A 19241-nucleotide genomic window follows, 5' to 3' on the forward strand; every position below is an offset into this window, starting at 1 on the left:
CTAAAAGGTGACCATGGACCAGGCACAGTGCCTCAAGTCTGCAATCCCAGCACTTTGGGAGGCAAAGGCAGTAGGATCACTTGAGGCCAGGAGTTCAAGACTAGTCTGAGCAACATAGCGAGACCCTGTTTCTACAAAAAATTTTCAAAATTACCTGGGCATGGTGGTGCATGCCTGTAGTTCCAGCTACTCAGTAGGCTGAGCCAGGAAGATCACCTGAGCCCAGGAGTTTGAGGGTACAGGGAGCTATGATCATACAACTGCACTCTAGCCTGGGTGACAGAGCAAGATCCTATCTCAAAATAAATAAAGAAAAACTGATCATGAAAAAGTGGGTTTATTCAGATCACTTCTGATTTATTCCAGGAAGTTTACAAACACCTAGATGACAAACTGTCTAATAACTACAACTATCCAGAAATTAAACTGGCTGCCTTAATAAAGGGAATACATTCTGCTTCAGCAAAAATGTTCAAGTAGAAACCAAATGGCCACCTACCAGAGATTTAGCAGAGAAAATTTCATTTCACAGGAGTAGTATGCACAAAAGGTACAATGACAGCCATAGCTAACATTTACAGAATACTCATTATGCTGTATGTCCAGATAAAGTGAGGCTCAAGTAACTCACACAGCTTGTAAGTGATGCTAAGTGATAGAACCACAATTTAAACATAGGCTGACTCCTGAACCCATGACCTTGGTCACCATAATCTTAATGCATGAAACATGTTTTTTTTTTTAATTCACTAACCCTGCCCACTCTACCCTCTGCTCTCTGAAATTCAAGGCCTAGCACAAAGCCTGGCAATCAATAAATACTGAATGAGTAAGCCTACTCCTTCTCTACGTTGCAAACACTGTTTTCTTAACTAGAAGTTATACTTTTGCTCTGGGATTCCAGGAAAATTTATCCTTCAAGATTTCAGCTCGAACATTACTTTGCCCTGAGCAATCCAACCCCCTGACCAATTACAGTTGTTTTTCCCTAGAAGATTGCAGAGTGTGGTGCAACCTGTCCTATTCCTTCCTCCCTTGTAACAGAACTATAGCTGGGCATGGCTCCAGATACATTACATTTCCTAGCTGCCCTCCACCCTCACCCCAACCCATCTCCTTGCAGTGACCTGGGGCCACATGACAAACCTCTCAAAAAAGGGGCGTGAGCAGAAGTGATACATATGTGCCTTCCCTAGCCAACAACCTATGACCATAGGAATTCTTTATCCTTCTTGCCTGCTGGATGACTGAAACTCTTCAGCAATAGCATCACCTGTGAACTTTTTAGACACACAAATTATCAGGCTCCAACCTAGACCTACTAAATCAGAAATTCACCCAAGCTCAAGCTGAAAGAACAATGCCCTACCAGGCTCCACCAGGCTGATAACAATAAGACTGCAGGTAGCAGAGCAGAGCATCAAAAGGAATATAGGTCTTTGCACGACCCTATGAAGCAGAACTACCTGCTGATATGGACCACTTCCAATAGTACCCTCTTATCTGTAGGGGGGAGGGGGGGTATGTTTCAAGACCCTCCCCCTCTAGAGAATGCCTGAAACCATGGAGAGCACGGAACTAGTATACAAGCTAGTATAGGAAGGCTGTTGGGAAAGTATCCAGACATTGTTAATATCATGAGAACTGTAACGTGGTTGGATACTTTCTGGACAGCCCTGGTATGCTGTTTTTTCCTATAAGTACATACCTACAGTACAGTTTAACTTATAAATTAGGCACAGTACGAGATTAGCAACAACAATAAAATAGAACAATTATAACAATATACTATAACAAAAGTTATGTGAATGTGGTGTCTGTCTCACTCAACTGAAGTTTTCCATTTAATAACATGAACCACAGTTGACCACAGAAAGTGAAACTGTACACAAAAACCATTATATGAGAAAAATAAACTTCTATCATCTTAAATTCACTGACTTATTGTTGGGACTTTCTCTTGCAGCAGCCTTATCCAAAATAATCCCAACATATTTGTCTTCTGACACACATTTACACACTGTAAATATTAGTATTTATCAGTCTTTCTCTTCCCACTAGACTAGAAGCTCAAGAGCAAGAACCAGCTCTTATCCATCTTTGTAGCTCTCCAGGGCCTAATGAAGATCTGGCCTATACTATACACTCAATAAACAATACCTACTTATCCCTTTCTATCTTTACTACCAAATGGTAATTCCCAACATCTAAAGTGATTCCAATAACCCATCAAGTTTCCTTTTAAAAAAAAGTTCTACAATCACCAACATTGACTATAAAACTTTCTAATTCTACAATTCTCAGAATGATGCCAAGTTTTTTAAGGTTTGTCCTCTATACTACTGCTACATAGCTTACTTGATTCCAAGTTTCAGAGAAGAGTCTTGATTTTGATAACAATCTTACAATAATAAAGCATCTGGCTTTCATTTTTCATACCTAACCCTGTAACACTGTTTACTGAATAACAAAGACAGCTAATTTACTTGCTAACCCATGTTACCAACCTAGCCAAAGCACGCTGACTTGTACTACCTTTCTCCTCCTTTTTATAAGAGCTAAAACTCCAATATCATTCATTAGTCAAATCTGGAAATAGGGGACAAAATAATGAAAACTAGTTTAATATTTACATTATTTTCTAGCAGTTTCTACTTTCAATAAAACTAATACAAAAAGGAAAACAAACTAAGACCAGCCTCTCAGCACTATTCTAGTGTATTTTGTCTTTTTTGAAATGGTCCCAACATTATTTCATCTGTAATACTCTTAAGTAGAATTTTTTAAATCTACTCAGTGTTTCCTACCCAATGTAATATTCCTTAAAAAAAAAATTACTTTAGAGTCCTATGAAGTCTGAGTCTATGCCAAAAATCTTGGAACAACATATTTCTCCATTAATTTATATTTTCTTCTTTTTTTTTTTTTGAGACAGAGTCTCACTCTGTTGCCCTGGCTAGAGTGCTGTGGTGGCATCAGCCTAGCTCACAGCAACCTCAAACTCCTGGACTCAAGCTAGCCTACTGCCTCAGCCTCCCCATTAGCTGGGACTACAGGCACGTGCCACCATGCCCGGCTAATTTTTTCTATATATTTTTAGTTTGCTAATTAATCTGTTTCTATTTTTAGTAGAGATGGGATATTGCTCTTGCTCAGGCTGGTCTTGAACTACTGAGCTCAAACAATCGGCGCGAGTTGGCCTTCCAGAGTATTAGGATTATAGGCTTGAGCCACCACGCCGGCCTAATTTATATTTTCTATACCTTAAAAAGAAACTATATCTTTAGAAATGAATCCCTCCAATACATACAAAAATTGAAAAATACATACAGTTCAACAATATCTAAAATTCCACTCTTCAATTTTGATTAGTATATCAGAATTTTCATTCAAGTGTAATGGAAGGCTGAAGCTCAATGTTTGGAAATTTTGGCTTTAAAAATATATTCTTTGGTAAATTTGGAAATTTGGCCTTTAAAAATGTTTTCCAAGAACAAAAGGCAAAGACGTAACTAGTCTCATCACACAGGAAATGTTCAGGGACTACAATTATAGCACCCAGGATATCTTATACTAAGGACCCCTTAACTATCTCCAAAGATACTAAGTACCAGCTAAACATTCCTCTACCTTCATCTTCTTGGCTCTCCTCAGACACCAAAAATCTCTGACACTTCTATTCTTGGGATGTAGCTAATATGAACAGCTGTGTCAGTCCTAGTATTAGAAAAGGCATGCTAACACTCACAGCAAAGCATGCTGAAGATTAAACTCCCAAGTCTGAACAGTTATCACAAGATGAAACAGTGTGGCCAAAAATCAATATATACTCTAGAATATATTGACAGGGGCTTAATAATTAAGACTTTTCCAAGTATTACTTTATTCCCCATTAGGTAGACTTATTTTATTTAAATGCCTCACACCATAAAATAGTCTTGACAATATAGAAAAATTAATAACAGTAATACCGGGTCTGCAAAAAGAATAAAATGATAATATGAAATTCCAACCTTCCACTTTAATGAGGTATTAACTTTCAAGATTATTGCCAAGATGTGATCCTCCCCAAATGAAAAGAACTAGTCAGATAAAATTTAATTGGAAACCCTTGGCCAATTTAAGGATACAATTACTAAATTTTAAGTAATGCATTTTCAACAACTGCCTGACATGGCTTCCAAGCATTCTATAGACCTCATTGCCCTGCTCTGATTATAATCTCATTTGTTAACATTCCTTTTAAGTCTCAGGACAGAACAGCATACTTCAGATTGGACTGACCATCATAAACTTTACTAGATACTGCTGCCTAATTTCTGGTGGCCAATATGCTAAATCTGGCCTAGGTATGTTGTTAGGGCTCAAAAAATGAAAACTTAAAATTTTGGCCAAAGTTTTAAAAATCCTAATTTCACCAAAAAAAAATCCAGATTTCCATCTTCCCTTGAAAAATCAGCTTCAACAGTACCAAGTCAACATTCCTTTATAGCCATTAGCAAAAGTGAGTGGGGGCATTCCCTTTAGACTAGGCATGGACTTTTAATATGGTCATGCTGTCCACACCTCAGAAAATGAATGCATCTGCATTTATATTCATTTATGTTCCTTGCCCAGCACCCTCTAGGCATTTGAACTTGGATTTAATATTGGCATTAGCTACTTCATTTAACCCTATGATCTGGTCAGCTAAGCAACATCTTACAATAAACAAAAACTCTCAAGGATTATTGATAAAAATATATTGCTGGGCCAGGCACAGTGGCTCATGCCTGCACTCCCAGCACTTTTGAAGCCTGAGACAAAGGATTGCTTGAGTCCAAGACTTTAAGACCAGCCTGGGCAACACAGGGAGAACCCGTCTCTACAAAAAAATAAAAAATTAGCCAGGTGCTCTAGTGCACACCTGTAGTCCTAGTTACTCCAGAGGCTGAGGCAGGAGGATTACTTGAGCCCAAGAGTTCAAGGCTGCATGAGCTATGATTGTGCCACTGCACTCTAGCCTGGGCGACAAAGCAAGACCCTGTTTCTCTAAAAAAAAAAAAAAAATTGCTAGTCTCAGGCAATTTTACATCCATACAATTAATTTCTAGACCTTCACTGCAGGTCTGTACATCTTAAAATGTAATATCATTAAATTAGATGCATTCAATTTTAATTACTATTTATTGAGCACCCAGTAGACAAGTAGTTTTGAAACTAGTGGTTTTGCAAAAGGCAGAGCCTCCCTCTCGCCATTCAGTTTTAACGAGGTAAGTATCACTTGGATGTCTTTCACTATGTATTATAGTTCTACCTATAATTTAGTTTCAGAAAGAAAAGAAGTCAGAATTTTTTCTTTGTATAAGCAGGTAGCTATCTATTTTATTTTAATATACATTGTACATGTAACTAAACAATTTAAATATATATAAAATTATAAGTTATCTATAACTCTGACCTTCCATGAACACCTAGTCTGGCACAGAAAATCTGCAAAACCTAAAAATGTTTATACAGAATTACGGATTAACACAGTGTTACATTTTGTCCAATGCCTAGACAGGAGCAAGGCAAGCTGGACGAAGAGAGGCCTGGGACTTTCCAGGAGTGTGGTGCATCTGGTTGGCAGCAGGACAGCCCCCTGGCTCAGCAGAGCATTCCTCACTCCTTCAGGACACTAGTTTACCTGCTCCTTTGAGCAGCCCTGGGAGGATCTGCTGATGACTCACCTGCTGTTGGCCAAAAGCCAGGATTGCCTTGGATTGGCTGGGATAGCTAGAAGACATGAGGGATGCAAAGATATTCCAAAAGAATCTTTTTGGAAGGCCCTACTAAAAACGGGAAGGGACAGGACACTAAAAGTGGCAGTCCTTTGTTGGCCAAAAGCCAGGCTTGCCCTGGATTAGATGGGATAGCTAGAAGACATGGGGGATGGGAAGATATTCCAAAAGAATCTTTTTGGAAGGCCCTACTAAAGGGGAAGGGGCGGGACACTAAAAGTGGCAGTCCTTTGTTCTTTATGGATAAAGACAACTGTGTAATCTAAAGGCTTCTTTCATCTGAAACTCTTGAAGAAAACACTGATAAAGCTTCTCTTTCCAACTACCCCTTATCACCTAACACTGTAATCATTTAGCTGAAAACACTGGTACCTCCCCCATAGTTATCTTCCTTTCTTTTTGAATCAGCCTTTCAAGTAATCTACTTGAAGAAAATAAAAGCCAGCCACAAAGGTTTATATCACTTACTTCTACCTAAGAGACATCTGCTGTGCTCTCCTTTGGTAGGCATCTTAATGTTCAAGGCTCCACAGCCAGTAAGAGACACAGACTAGCTGCCAGAGAAAGTATGTCACAGTGACTAAAACCTGATTTTGGGAGCTCAGTCAGCCGAGCAGCTCCTCAGCCAGCGAAGTGGGCCTCCACAGATTCCCTGGCCTCCAATTTGCCGTCTAGCCCAGGAGAACATGAGTGCCAGTGGAAGATGGGGAAAGTACAGAGTTCCCAGGAAAAGACCCCTGGAAGCACTCAGCCCAACCACCTCACCAGACCTCACCCCTTAGAACCTGGCTTTCCTAACCCCCTCAGCCAGAACCTGCCTCTCTACCAGGCTACCCACTCCAAGGGCCTGCAGTGCTTTAAGTTCAAAAATCACTGCCTTGGAGTGCAGTCACTTTCCTTGTTGTGCCCTGTAGGTTTGTTACACACCGTCTAGAGTACACTAGACATTAAAATACTCGTAAAATAGATGACTGAAAATGCTCTACTCGATCCTGAAGGATCTGAGGGATGGGCTGAAGTCCTATACAATACCGTGTCTTCCCCAACCCCTGGAAAAGTACTAAACAGTCCATAATACCCAAAGCACCTGTTCTGCCCTCTGCTGGCATCATCTCCTCAATGATAACCACACTCTCTGGGTGTGGCCTACTACGTGCCACATTTTATAGGCAAGGAAACTGAAGTTTACAAAAGGTCAGTACCTTGCTGAGAGCACACAGCTAACAAGTGACAGAATTTAAGCCAGTCTATGTCGTCATCACTCTAGTCCCACATACTCTATGCCAAGAATGGCCCTAAGCAGAAGGGATACAGAGATGAGTAAGAGGAGGCCCCTATTCTTAAGGAATTTATAGCCTGGTAAGGAAACTTACAAAATTAAATGCTCCAGATGCTGTCACAGCAGACTGAAGTGGGAGAGGGCAGAAGGCAAGTGATACAAAGGCCCTAACCAAAGGGGTGGCCAAGCAAAGATTCTAGTACCACTGCTTCCTGGAGTTGGAAGGATACTCACATTTGACAAGAAGCCAGTGGAAAGTGGCAAGGACCCCACAGGAAATGTTCCCATTAACTCCTTCCTAAGAAAGACAGATCAGGATGACACTGGCCTTCTGCTTTGCAGAAACGGGACAGGCGCGTTAGAGCCCAGAGCCAAGGTGTGAGGCAGAGTAGGACTACCAGTCGTATCTCTTCTCTCAGTGCTTCCCCATAGCACTGGCCTCATTATCCTGAAATGCTGCACAAGATGTAAGAAACAGCCCTTTGAAGGGGTTCCAAGTTATCAGCCCACCTGGAATGCTTGCAGCCTGAGGTAGAAGTATTATACACACTGAAGAGTATGTTTGTGCAGCATGTACAGCCATATTATACATGCAAGACACCCAAGATAAGAAAGGATGTGACAAATCTTAAAACACTTCATCAAGAAGGCACAGATGTTAGCTGAATATTGAAAAATAAGGATTTACCAGGCCAAAAAGGGCAGAGGGGATTTCAGGCAGAAGAAATAGCTTAATCAAAGGGAAGGAGTTAAAAGGTAGGAAAATGTATTCAGGAAAACTTTAAATAATTGAGTATGCAAGTACTCCAAGCAGCAGCAAGCCAGGATTTAAATCCAGCTCACAATTCCACACACATGGCTCTGGGCAGTTTACTTTGCATGTCTGGAAAGAGTGTGAGTGTCTGTGGGGGTGGAGGGTTTCATAAGCCACCCTTTAGATTCTAAGCCTATCAGACAGCGTTCTCAAAGCTCATGGTAAGAACAGAATTACCATATCGTCCAGCAATCCTACTCTTGGGTATGTATCCAAAGTAAAGGAAATCAATATGTTGAAGAGGTATCTATACCCACACATTTGTTTACTGCAGTGCTATTAATAGTCAAGATATGGAATCAACCACCATGTCCATTAGCAGATGAATGGATAAAGAAAATGTGGTATATAGACACAATGAAATGCTATTCAGCCATAAAAAAGAATGAAATCCTGTCATTTGTGGCAACAATGATGAGCCTGGACGACATTATGTTAAGTGAAACAGGCCACCGAGTGTTCTCACTCACATGCAGGAGCTAAAGTAAGTGAGCTCATTAAAACAGAGAGTAAAACAGTGGTTATTAGAGCCTGGGAAGGATAGGGGGAAGGAAGGATAGGGAGAGGGTTGGTTAATGTGTCCAAAATTACAGCTAGATAGGAGGACTAAGCTCTAGTGCTCTATAGCACTGCAGAGTGACTAAAGTTAACAATAACTTATTGAATACTTTCAAAAAGATACAAAACAGAATTTTGAATGTTCCCAGTACAAGGAAATGATAAATGTTTAAGGTGATGGAGATGCTAATTATCCTGATTTCATCATTACACATTGCATACATGTATTGAAATATCACTCTATATCCCATAAATATGTACAATTATCACATTTCAACTAAAAACAAAAGGGGGGGGAGAACGGGATGGAGCAGGGCCTCTTACAGGGCAGGCCAAAAGGACCACTTGGCTCAGACATCACATTCAGTAAGGACTCCATATTTAGACTGCTGACATTTTCTACACATGAGATTATACATATAGTCAGTCACAAGAGATACAGTGACCGGACCGAAAGGAGATGTGTACATCATTCAACTAAAAACTTGTCCTATTTCAAGGTCATACTGCCTAGGGTAGAGTGCACTATGAATTTTATTTTTCCCAAATCTTGTGACTATATTATCAATAGCACAATCACACTTCATTATATTGTGGGGGTTAATTTGTTAAATGCAAACATTTTTTTAAAATATCTCACATTTTAAAAAAATAAAAAATAAAAAAATAAAATATCTCACATTTTAATAAGCTTTAATATGAACAGCCAAAAAAAATTGGTCAAGGCCTCTCTCTACCTGTGACAGTGGTGGGGAATGGAGGAAAGTATTAATAGAAGCACCATCAAAAATGCAGATTTCCTGGCCCTCATTAAGTCTGGGCAGAGCCCAGTAATGCACATTTTTAATAATCCCATGTGATTTTTGATATAAGTGATTTCAGAGCCACACTTCAAAAAGCATTGCACAAGCAATGTGGAAGCTGTGAAAAGTTTTTAAGCAAGGAAGTAACTGACTAGTACTGTATTTCTCAAAGTTTGCCACTGGATTTGGCTTTTAGTACCAGAAGCAAAAGCATGCTTACAATGGTTTTAAGAAAGAACTGGAATTAGAAAAATGGGCATAGCAAGCCAACTATTCTTTCAAAAGGTATGACTGGGAAGAGACAGATGAGAATATGCATAAAGGAGCCTGACAATGGGTTTTTTATTTGTATTCATAGAGAAATGAGTAGTATCGTAGTAATCATAATGTTCTGGAGAGTATTTAAATGTCCCTCCAGATCCACTCTTCACTCTATTCTGTGTCCCCAAAGCATCCACTTGTCCTCTGAAGCAGAGCTCAGCAGGAGATCAGCAAAAAGGAAAAGTCTCTCTCCCCCCACACCCTCCCTCAGGTTCACTGCAGGTTGACCAAGCCTCTCAACTGGAGGCCACAGCTCCTCCCTCCTGTCAAGCAGCCTTGCCACTAGCTGCCCCCTTGGAGTTCTGTTCCTTCCTTCCTCTGCCCCTCTAGGGCTGGTGCAGCTGGTGTGGAAACAGTACTATTCCTTGCTGGTTTCCCTAAACCTGCACAAACACTGTAAATAGTTTATAAGTTACCTGGCTCACTTAGTTACCTAATTCAATCTATCTCCTACCAGAACCCTGAATGATACACATAACAGTAAGCAGAACAGCGCCAAATCCAAAATGCTCTTGCAGCTCAAATAAGGAGGCAGACCCATTAGATGAGATTTGGGAAAAAATCATATGCAAGGTGCAATGATACAGATTTGGAAGAATGGTTATGATTTTGATAAGCAACATCCTTGGTGCCTGTTCTGGTCTCCTGAATCCTTATTCTGTCTGTCCACACATCAGCTGCCCTGTCCCCTTTATGCACCCAACATACTGACAAAATAAAGCCTGACTTTACTTTCGCTTATGTTATTCATAACGTCATTAAATGATCATTGTGCTGAGGGTCATATTTATGGCTTGCTTTATTTTGAAGGACTCTTACGAAGTTCTATTATGGTAGAATCCCAACTGTTAAAACCACTGTGTTTGAGTTGTTTTGATTATCTCCCTGGAAAGTCAGCCCTGACAGACCCGATAAACAGAAACTAAGATTATCTGTACCTACAGAGGCAGTAATATAGGAAGGATAAAAAAGCAGGGAGACAAACAACTTTTGAAGCAACAAGGAAGGAGAAAAACCACTTTGACTCCAAATTCAAAACTAGACTTTAATCCGAGTTTAATCACTGTGCAGGCCTATGTCTAAACCTGAACCTTGTATTTCCCTTCCTAAAACAGAAGTCCTAAAGATTAAAAATGGAATACATATGAACAGATGTTAACTTCTCAAAATAAAAATATAAATAAATTCCAGATATTTCATAATTTGTAAAAAGGAAGGGACTGTGCAATGAACATCTCCTAGGAGCCTGGCATTTTACGTAGATTATGTGTTTAATCTTCCCAATAACCTACAAGTAGGTACTATTTATTATCATCTTTATTTTACAGATGAGAAAATGAGGACTTAAAGAAAAATATAGTAATTTGCCAAACAGCACAGGACTGGCAAAGTCTGGCTGCAGACCTAATCATGCTGTTTCCACTACACCACTACCCTACTACTTCCTATTCATAAAGGGAATGGAATAAGGGAAACCTGCATTAACTGCAATTGTCATGACATGTGATTTTTTTGCTTAGTTGCTTCATATTAAACACAGAGGCAGTTTCAACTTTTTTTTTTTTTTGAGACAGAGTCTCACTCTGTTGTCTGAGCTACAGTGAGTGCCATGGCATCAGCCTAGCTCACAGCAACCTCAAACTCCTGGGCTCAAGCGATCCTGCTGCCTCAGCCTCCCAAGTAGCTGGGACTACAGGTCCACCATGCGCTACCATGCCTGGCTAATTTTTTCTATATATATATTAGTTGGCCAATTAATTTCTTTCTATTTATAGTAGAGATGGGGTCTCGCTCTTGCTCAGACTGGTTTCGAACTCCTGACCTCGAGCAATCCACCCGCCTTGGCCTCCCAGAGTGCTAGGATTACAGGCATGAGCCACCGCGCACAGCCTCAACTCTTTACTGTTGGAAAATTTCTTCAAAATTTAGTAGTCACTTTTTTCCCTTAAATTTGCATTTATTTTCCCTCCAACTTAGTCCAAAAAGAATTTGGAGAAGCTTCATCAGCTAATAAGCCAAGCACAGAATCACAGAATTTTAAAGCTAAGCCCAACACACATTTTACACAGGAGGAAACTCATTTATGTAAAGTGGCACATCTAAAATTGCTAACTGACAGGGCCTAAAATACAGATTCAAGATTCTTAGTCCATGCATTCCTGATTAAAAGGAATCTTCCACCACGGACTGTGTCAGTATCTCCAGAGTTCTCATAAAGACTGATACTTATTACGAGTGTAAAAAGCAGACAGGAGAGACAAATGAGTTAAATATTTACATCCTAAACCTAGAGTATTCAAATGGCAAGTTTAAAATAAACTTCTGATCTGCTTATTTTGCTGCAATTCACCTTTTTCTCCTAAAAAGTCATATTCTTAAATGGCTTAATACTAAGAACTTTACTTATTCCTTCATCTATAATATGGGATTCATCACGGTACAGACTTGTAGGACGATTAAAGTAGTTATGTTTTAAATAAACTACTCTTTTCCATAACACATTATTTCACTTCATTGGTTGTCTCCACAGTCCCCAATCTTTCTGGCACCAGGGACCAGTGGAAGACCATCTTTCCACATGGGGTCGGGGAGTGCACAGACAGGCATTCAGGCAGTGATGAGAGGGATGGGGGAGCAAAGGCTGTAAATACAGGTGAAGCTTTGCTTGTCCCCCATCGCCACCGCTCACATCCTGCTGTTCAGCCCCTAAGTTTCATGGAAGACAATTTTTCCGTGGGGGGGAGGGGGAGGCATACAGAAAAGGTCGATCAATAAACTGACCAAAAGGACACAAGGACTTCATAAGCCTCCACACTTCTCTCTCTCTCACACACACACACACAAACACACCCCATTTTTCCTATTTCAACTATAACCACCAGCACTTCAGTGTTGGCTTCAAGGGCCTTTGGAAGTTCTTGCTCTCTACTTCCCCCTCTAAAAATGTGTTGACAGCCCAGATCTAAAACAACAATCTACCACAAATATTTGCCACATGTTAAGACTATGAACTAAAATTGACCTTTTTCATTCAAATGTTTAATACTATACACACACACACCTGAAGCTAAATACCATGAGTTCTACCTGACTTCACAAGGTGTTGTGAGGATAAGGTATGTGAAAGAGCTTTGAAAGCTGTAAAGTGTTAGGCATTATAATTATCACCTGACTTTGCAGGACTAGTAATATAACAGTTCCTCCTGCCCCCAACCATCTTCTTCCTCCTCCTCCAAACCTTTCAAAGTATCTTGATTCTCCCTGCCCAAAGAGTTCAGCACATTATGTCTAAAACAATGACCCATGCCCCAGAACAGGGCTATTCAATGACTCTATACAGGCCAAACTCATCCCTAAACTGGCCTTTGCCAAGTATGCCATCTTGGATATCATATCACTAGGGAAATTTAAACCAATTTCTTAGTAGTAATTACAGCATCATAAGAAATATGGACAGAAAATGGTTAAAAACAACAGAAAGAGAGAGGGAGGAAGACAGGAAAGTCTGGTAGCTCAGTGTTAGACAAGTCAAATGTAACAGAACATATCATATGTTAAGACTGGGAAAAAAACACTAAAAATTAAGTTGATTTGGGACATTTAAATATTCTCTCCTTTCATTTTGGTACTCACTTTGGAGTCTTAAAAATCCAGTACATCATGGCTGGCACGGTGGCTCACACCTATAATCCTAGCACTCTGGGAGGCCGAAGCAGGAGGATAGCTCAAGGTCAGGAGTTTGAGACCAGCCTGAGCAAGAGTGAGACCCCGTCTCTACTAAAAATAGAAACAAATTAATTGGCCAACTAAAAATATATAGAAAAAATTAGACAGGCATGGTGGCCACATGCTACTCAGGAGGCTGAGGCAGCAGGATTTCTTGAGCCCAGGAGTTTGAGGTTGCTGTGAGCTAGGCTGACGCCACTGCACTCTAGCCCAGGCAACAGGGTAAAACTCTGTCTTGGAAAAAAAAAAAAAAAATCCTGCACATCAGCAACTAATAAAGAACACAATTATGTTCAATGCTATCTGATATCTTCAAGACAGCATGTTAAGCCCTTTTCTTGGCACTGCTCTCCCTTAGTTCAATTCCTTCCTCAAAACCCACTCTCCATATATCCCTTTAATAAACTTTACCCTAGAAATAATCATCATCTGGAAAGCAAGGCCAACAAAGGGGAAAGGTCAGATGCTAGACTTCTTGTCTTAAAAAACATCAGGTAACATCACTCAATAATAGATTTTATATTTAAATTTAAGGCCTACCAAACAAATACTATGGCTACCTCAAGGTCAGTCTGGAATTCTCATTTAAGATTAAACAAACTAGGAGCCTAAAGCAACATCTTTTGCTCCTTTTCCTTCACCGGCCTCAGCCTTATTGCAAAACACTTCCTCCTTTCTCTGCTACCTTGCTCTACAAGGTGCATTCTTATATACCACACATACCAATAGTTTCTATCATTTCATAAATCCTTATACTCACTGTAGTAATAAAAAAGTTAACTTTTTCTTACCCTGAAGTCCTCTTCTTCCTATGACATCAAACAACTGCTTTTCAAATTTCCTAATTTTTCAAAACATTGTTAATTAGCACATACCAAATTAACATACTAACAAGTTATATTTTTACACTTTCGTTTCCTGATTTGTCTTTTTCCTGTTGAATCACACTATTTGATTACAACCAATTCTTAGGTTTTCTCTTAATTTTGACTAATTTATGTGTTATAAAAATGTCTTACTGTGCTCGATTCTAAAATAGCTAAATGACTATTTATTCATCTAATTTTACAAAATGAGCTGTTATTTATTCCAAGAGCTTCATCAACAAAAAGTCAACTCTTAGATGCTTCAAAGAAACAAATGATTGTCACTGTGAAATGTTAAGACCTCCGTGGTATTAATCCAATATTAATACTTAGAGAAGAAAAACAACTCAAATACAGTTATGTGTCGCTTAATGATGGGGATATGTTCTCAGAAATCCATACTTAGATAATTTCATTGTGGTGCGAACATCACCAACTGTATTTACACAAACCTAGATGGTATAGCCTTCTACACACCTAAACTATATTGCTCCTAGGCTATAAACCTGTACAGTATATTACTACACTGAATACTCTAGGCAATTGTAACACAATGATATGGATCTGTGGATCTAAACATACCTAAATATAGAAAAGGTACAGTATAAACGATAAAAAATGGTATATTTGCATAGGGCACTTACCACGAATGGAGCTTGTAGGACTAGAAGTTACTCTGGGTGGGTCAGTGAGTGAGTGGAGAGTGAATGTGAGGGCCTAGGATGTTACTATACACTACTGTAGACTTTATAAGCACTGTACACTTAGGCTACATAAACTTATAAAAAGTATTTTTCTTTCTTCAATAATAAATGGTTAATTTAACCTTGACTTACTGTCACGTTTTTACTTTATAAATTTTTTAATTTAACTCTTTTGTAGTAACACTTAGCTTAAAACACACACACATTGTACAGTTGTACAAAAATATTTTCTTTATATTCTTAATTCTACATGCTTTTTTCTATTAAAAAATTTTTTTACTTAAAAAACTTTTTAGTTATAAACTAAGACATAAACACACACATTAACTTAGGCCTACACAGCGTCAGGATCATCAATATCACTATCTTCCACCTCTACATCTTGTCCCACTGGAAGGTCCACAGGGGCAATGACATGCAAGGAGCTGTAGCTGTCATGTCCAATGGTAACAATGCCTTCTTCTGGAATACTTGCCTGAGGCTATTCTACAGGTTACTTTTTTCTAATAAACAAAAGGAATACAGTCTAAAACAATAATAAAAAGTATAATAAACTTATAAACAAGTAACATACTTATCATTATCAAGTATTATGTACTATACATAATTTTATGTGCTATAGTTTTATACAGCTGGCAGTTGAGTGGGTTTGCTAACACCAGCATCACTACAAAAACGTGAGTAATGCATGGTGCTACATTACCATAGCTACAACATCACTAGGCAATAGGAATTTTTCAACTCCATTATAACCATATAGGACCACTGTTGTATTCGCAGTACCACATTGACCAAAACGTTATGTGGCACATGACTGTATTATACAAATGGGTATACAAATTCAGGGTTATACATGGCAATACAAATTTAGAGTAGCCCCAACATACCAAGTTAAGGCCATTAGCCAATAAAGAAGGAAAGTCAAAAATATTTTAAATCCTGTCACTTTCCCTTGATTCTCCTGCTTATTTCAGTACTGAAAAAGACTTCCTCTGGATTGCTGAGATGTTTAATGCGTTCACTATTATTAAGTCACTTTAAAAGGTGACAAGCATTATATACATTAAAAGGTTTTATTAGCACAGTAAGGAAAATATTTCATCATGGTAAGGGAAGGGCATGTCTATGGCAGAGAGAGAGAGAATATATGTATCTGTCTCTCAAAAAGAAATGTAAAGGTATAATAAGCCTCCCTTGCTCATCAGCAAGAACATTTTTTTAACAAATACCCACTCTGTATATTCTAGTACACTGACAGCAACCTATTTAAGTCGGAGGTGTAATACGCTAAAAGGTCACACACTGCACTTCAGGTTGGAAAACAGTGGGAATCCTCCACAGAGCTGAGACGACAAAAACCCCCAACTTCTGATCTTTATTAATAAACAGAAGAATATTTTCTTAAAAATACAGGCTAAATTTCACTACTAGAACTTTATTAGAATGACATACATTGTAACTACTGTTCAAGATATGCTGGGGGGGAGGAGGTACTTTATTAACCAAAACTTATGACTGAAATATAAGTAAAGAATTCAGATTTCAACAGAAGGCAGAATGTTTTAATTCTGACACACTTAAGTCTATTTAAAACAGTAAAGCACAAAGCAGCTAGTATCATAATGTTAGCTTTCCAGCTTGCTGTTATGAAAAGCAGTCCGGACATGGAGAAATCCTGTATTATATATAAATGAAATCTCTGAAGACTAAATAACAGCAACACATCCGAGCCAAGGACAGGGAACCAACATCCCTTGTGAAGCACAAACACTTTTAGATCAAGTACTCTAGAAACATTTGCAAGTAAAATTTCCAATTACCTTTAGCCTGGGGCTAGGGCATTATCTAAATATACCCCATCAACAACTCCCCTAAATCTCACTCTCACGACACAATACTCCCAAACTTTCTTTTCTGAATAAAAATGGCGCTGCTTTTCCCATCACAATACAGTTTATTTCTCAGTAATCCCTAGGCCCCGGCAACAATCAAACTCGACTGGCCTCATTTAAATGCCACCCTTCCCTAGACGTCGTCCAAAGCGTTCCGGAGGGCTGGAGGAGGAGGCAGGGTGGCTGTTTCGGTCCACAAGGTTGCAACTTTCTCAGGCAGAATCCTGGGATTCGCTCACTGACTTTTCCTCATCACCTCTCTGCCTTCCCCAAACTGTTGCCTCTCGGTTTCTCTTAAACCACACTTCGGCGCAAACTGTCCCCAAAGTGCGGTACCGCCTCAGCCTCGCCGGCCCCTCACGCCCATCCACGCCGTCTCCGAGGCGCCCTTCACACCCGGACCCAGGCATCGGCCTCTCCGGAGGCTGCCGGGCGCCACGCGCGGGCAGGGCACCCCCGCCGGCCTCGCGCCACGGCCTTGCGCGCCCCGTCTGCACCCCTGCCCATGTGCACCGCGGGCGGCGCCGGGACCCGGGCGCCGGGTCGGAGCGCCGCGGCCGCGGACGGCAGGGGCAAGCATGCACTCGCGCACGTCTAGATAAAGAGCCGTCCCCGGCGGGCTGTCGCCTGCACCGCCGCCGTGCCCACCCCCGCCAGGGCCGGGGAGGACGCGGGCGCACGCCGAGGAGGGGGCAGCCCGGAGCGAGGGGCTCCGGGACAATAACGGGCTTGCCGCCCCCTCCCTTCCAGGGAGGCGGGCAGAGTGGCACCCAGGCGCCCGGTCCCAGCCCCCACCCTCCTCCCGGGCGCCGGGCGGGTGACACGGCAGCCGAGAGGGGCGGCGAGGGCGCGACGCCCCAGACGCCGGGGCGCCCCGGGGTACCTGGTCGATGGGCAGCTGCACGGCGTTGCTGAGGGGCTGCAGCAGGGTGGAGCCCGTGGTGCTGGTGGTGGCCATGGCCGGGCCTCGGCGCTCCGCCCGCCGCGCTCTGGCCGCCCGCTCGCCCGCTCGCGCTGTGCCGGGCGACGACGAGGATGGGGATGCAGCCGCGCGTCCGCCCCTGGGCCGCCCGCGGTCGGAGAGCGGCGCGGGGAGGGCCGGGGAGGGGCCGGGGGCGGCGCCCGCCTCGCACCTCCCCTCCGCCTGCTGCCGGCCGCCCGCGCCCGCCGCCCCCGACCGCCTGGCACCGGCGCGGCCCCTCCCGCCGACGCCCCGCCTCGCCCCGCCGCCCCCGCCGCCCCCGCCGCATCCCCCGCCCCCGCCGCATCCCCCGCCCCCGACTTCCAGCAGCTTCCAGCGCCCCCTCCCCACCTTGCGCGCTCTCGCGCCAGACAGCCCCACGGCCCAATCGCGGCGCGGCGCCCCGACGACCGCAGCCAATCAGAGGGCGCCGGCCGCGCCGCGCCCCTCCCCCGTGCCGAGGACCCCGACCAGGGGCCTGGGCCGCCGCCGGAGGGCGGCCTGCGGCGGCGTGAAGCGCGTTCCCGAGTGGGGGGCGTGTGAGGGCATCTTTGCCTCCCTTCCCCTATATTTCTACTCCCTGGAGAGTGTAGCGGCCCCCTTACCCTTCTTTAGGAGGGACAGTGGACAACAAAGGGACGCGAGGTGGCGGCCAGACAAAGGGGCGATGTGAGGGACGCGATGGAGCCAGTGCCTGGGGAAGTTGGGGACGAAGCTGGGGGCTCGGAGCAGTAGGACTACAGACCAAAAACGTGATCTAGCTGACAAATCCCTTTGTCTTTGAGAGTGCTGTGTAAAAGCCCAAAGTTGAGGACACTTCCAGTGTGGTCTGACCCTTCCGTCACCCTCGAGCCCCACCTGGGCCTTGCAGGAGGCGGGAGCGGCAGGGAAGCAGGTCACACCTTTGCTGTGTTAACGTTTATTTTCTTTAATAGCCAGCTGCCGTCATCAAAGGTCCCACAGACCTCCTGAACCAAGTTATTTCTAAGCATCTGGTCAACCTTTAGCTCATTCTCCGAACTTGAATTCTGTGTCCACATGCCTTCAATGGGGCGGGGGGAGGGGGGATTGTCATATAGTCTATTTGCCCCAAACTTAATAAAAGTAAATCATTTGAGCATCTTGAAAATGCAAACATCAACTTTTGTTCAGAAGACTTTAAAAGAGCAAATATGCCAGAGTAGAGTATCAGGAGAGCTCAAAATTCAAGGATTTGACAGTTTGAAATTTTGGTAGAAATAACTAACGTTTATTGAGGATTTAACCGCATGCGATTCCCTTATGAGATAGGTAGTATGGTACCTCAATTTCAGTCAAGGAAATTGAGTCACAGAAAATTTACTTCATTTGCCCAAGATCTCACAGCTGATAAATAGTTGGAATCCAAGTAATCTACATCCAGAACTGACCTGTTAACACTAGGCCTTCTTATTCCTCACACTTAAACCCATCTGGAAATTCCCATCAGCTGTCAGGTGTAGCATTTACTTGATGACTATTCCAGCGTCTTAAATAATGAGACAGCACAAATATAAATGCACTTCAGTAAACCAGT

General features: G+C 42.1%; 1 protein-coding gene across 2 annotated transcripts in view; it reads right to left on the reverse strand.

Annotated features, from left to right (window-relative positions):
• Positions 1-17807, reverse strand: part of MBOAT2 (membrane bound glycerophospholipid O-acyltransferase 2) — a 134701-nt gene extending 116894 nt beyond the window's left edge. For both annotated transcript variants that reach the window (XM_012785725.3, XM_012785720.3), the window contains exon 1: positions 17609-17807. Coding sequence is in view for 1 of the 2 variants with exons in the window: in XM_012785720.3 (XP_012641174.1) it covers positions 17609-17683 (75 nt within the window). In the remaining variant the exon portion in view is untranslated. The remainder of the gene's footprint in view (positions 1-17608) is intronic.
• Between the last annotated feature and the right edge of the window lie 1434 nt (positions 17808-19241).

The sequence above is a fragment of the Microcebus murinus genome, chromosome 3, assembly GCF_040939455.1.
Source record: "Microcebus murinus isolate Inina chromosome 3, M.murinus_Inina_mat1.0, whole genome shotgun sequence".
Classification (NCBI taxonomy): Eukaryota; Metazoa; Chordata; class Mammalia; order Primates; family Cheirogaleidae; genus Microcebus; species Microcebus murinus.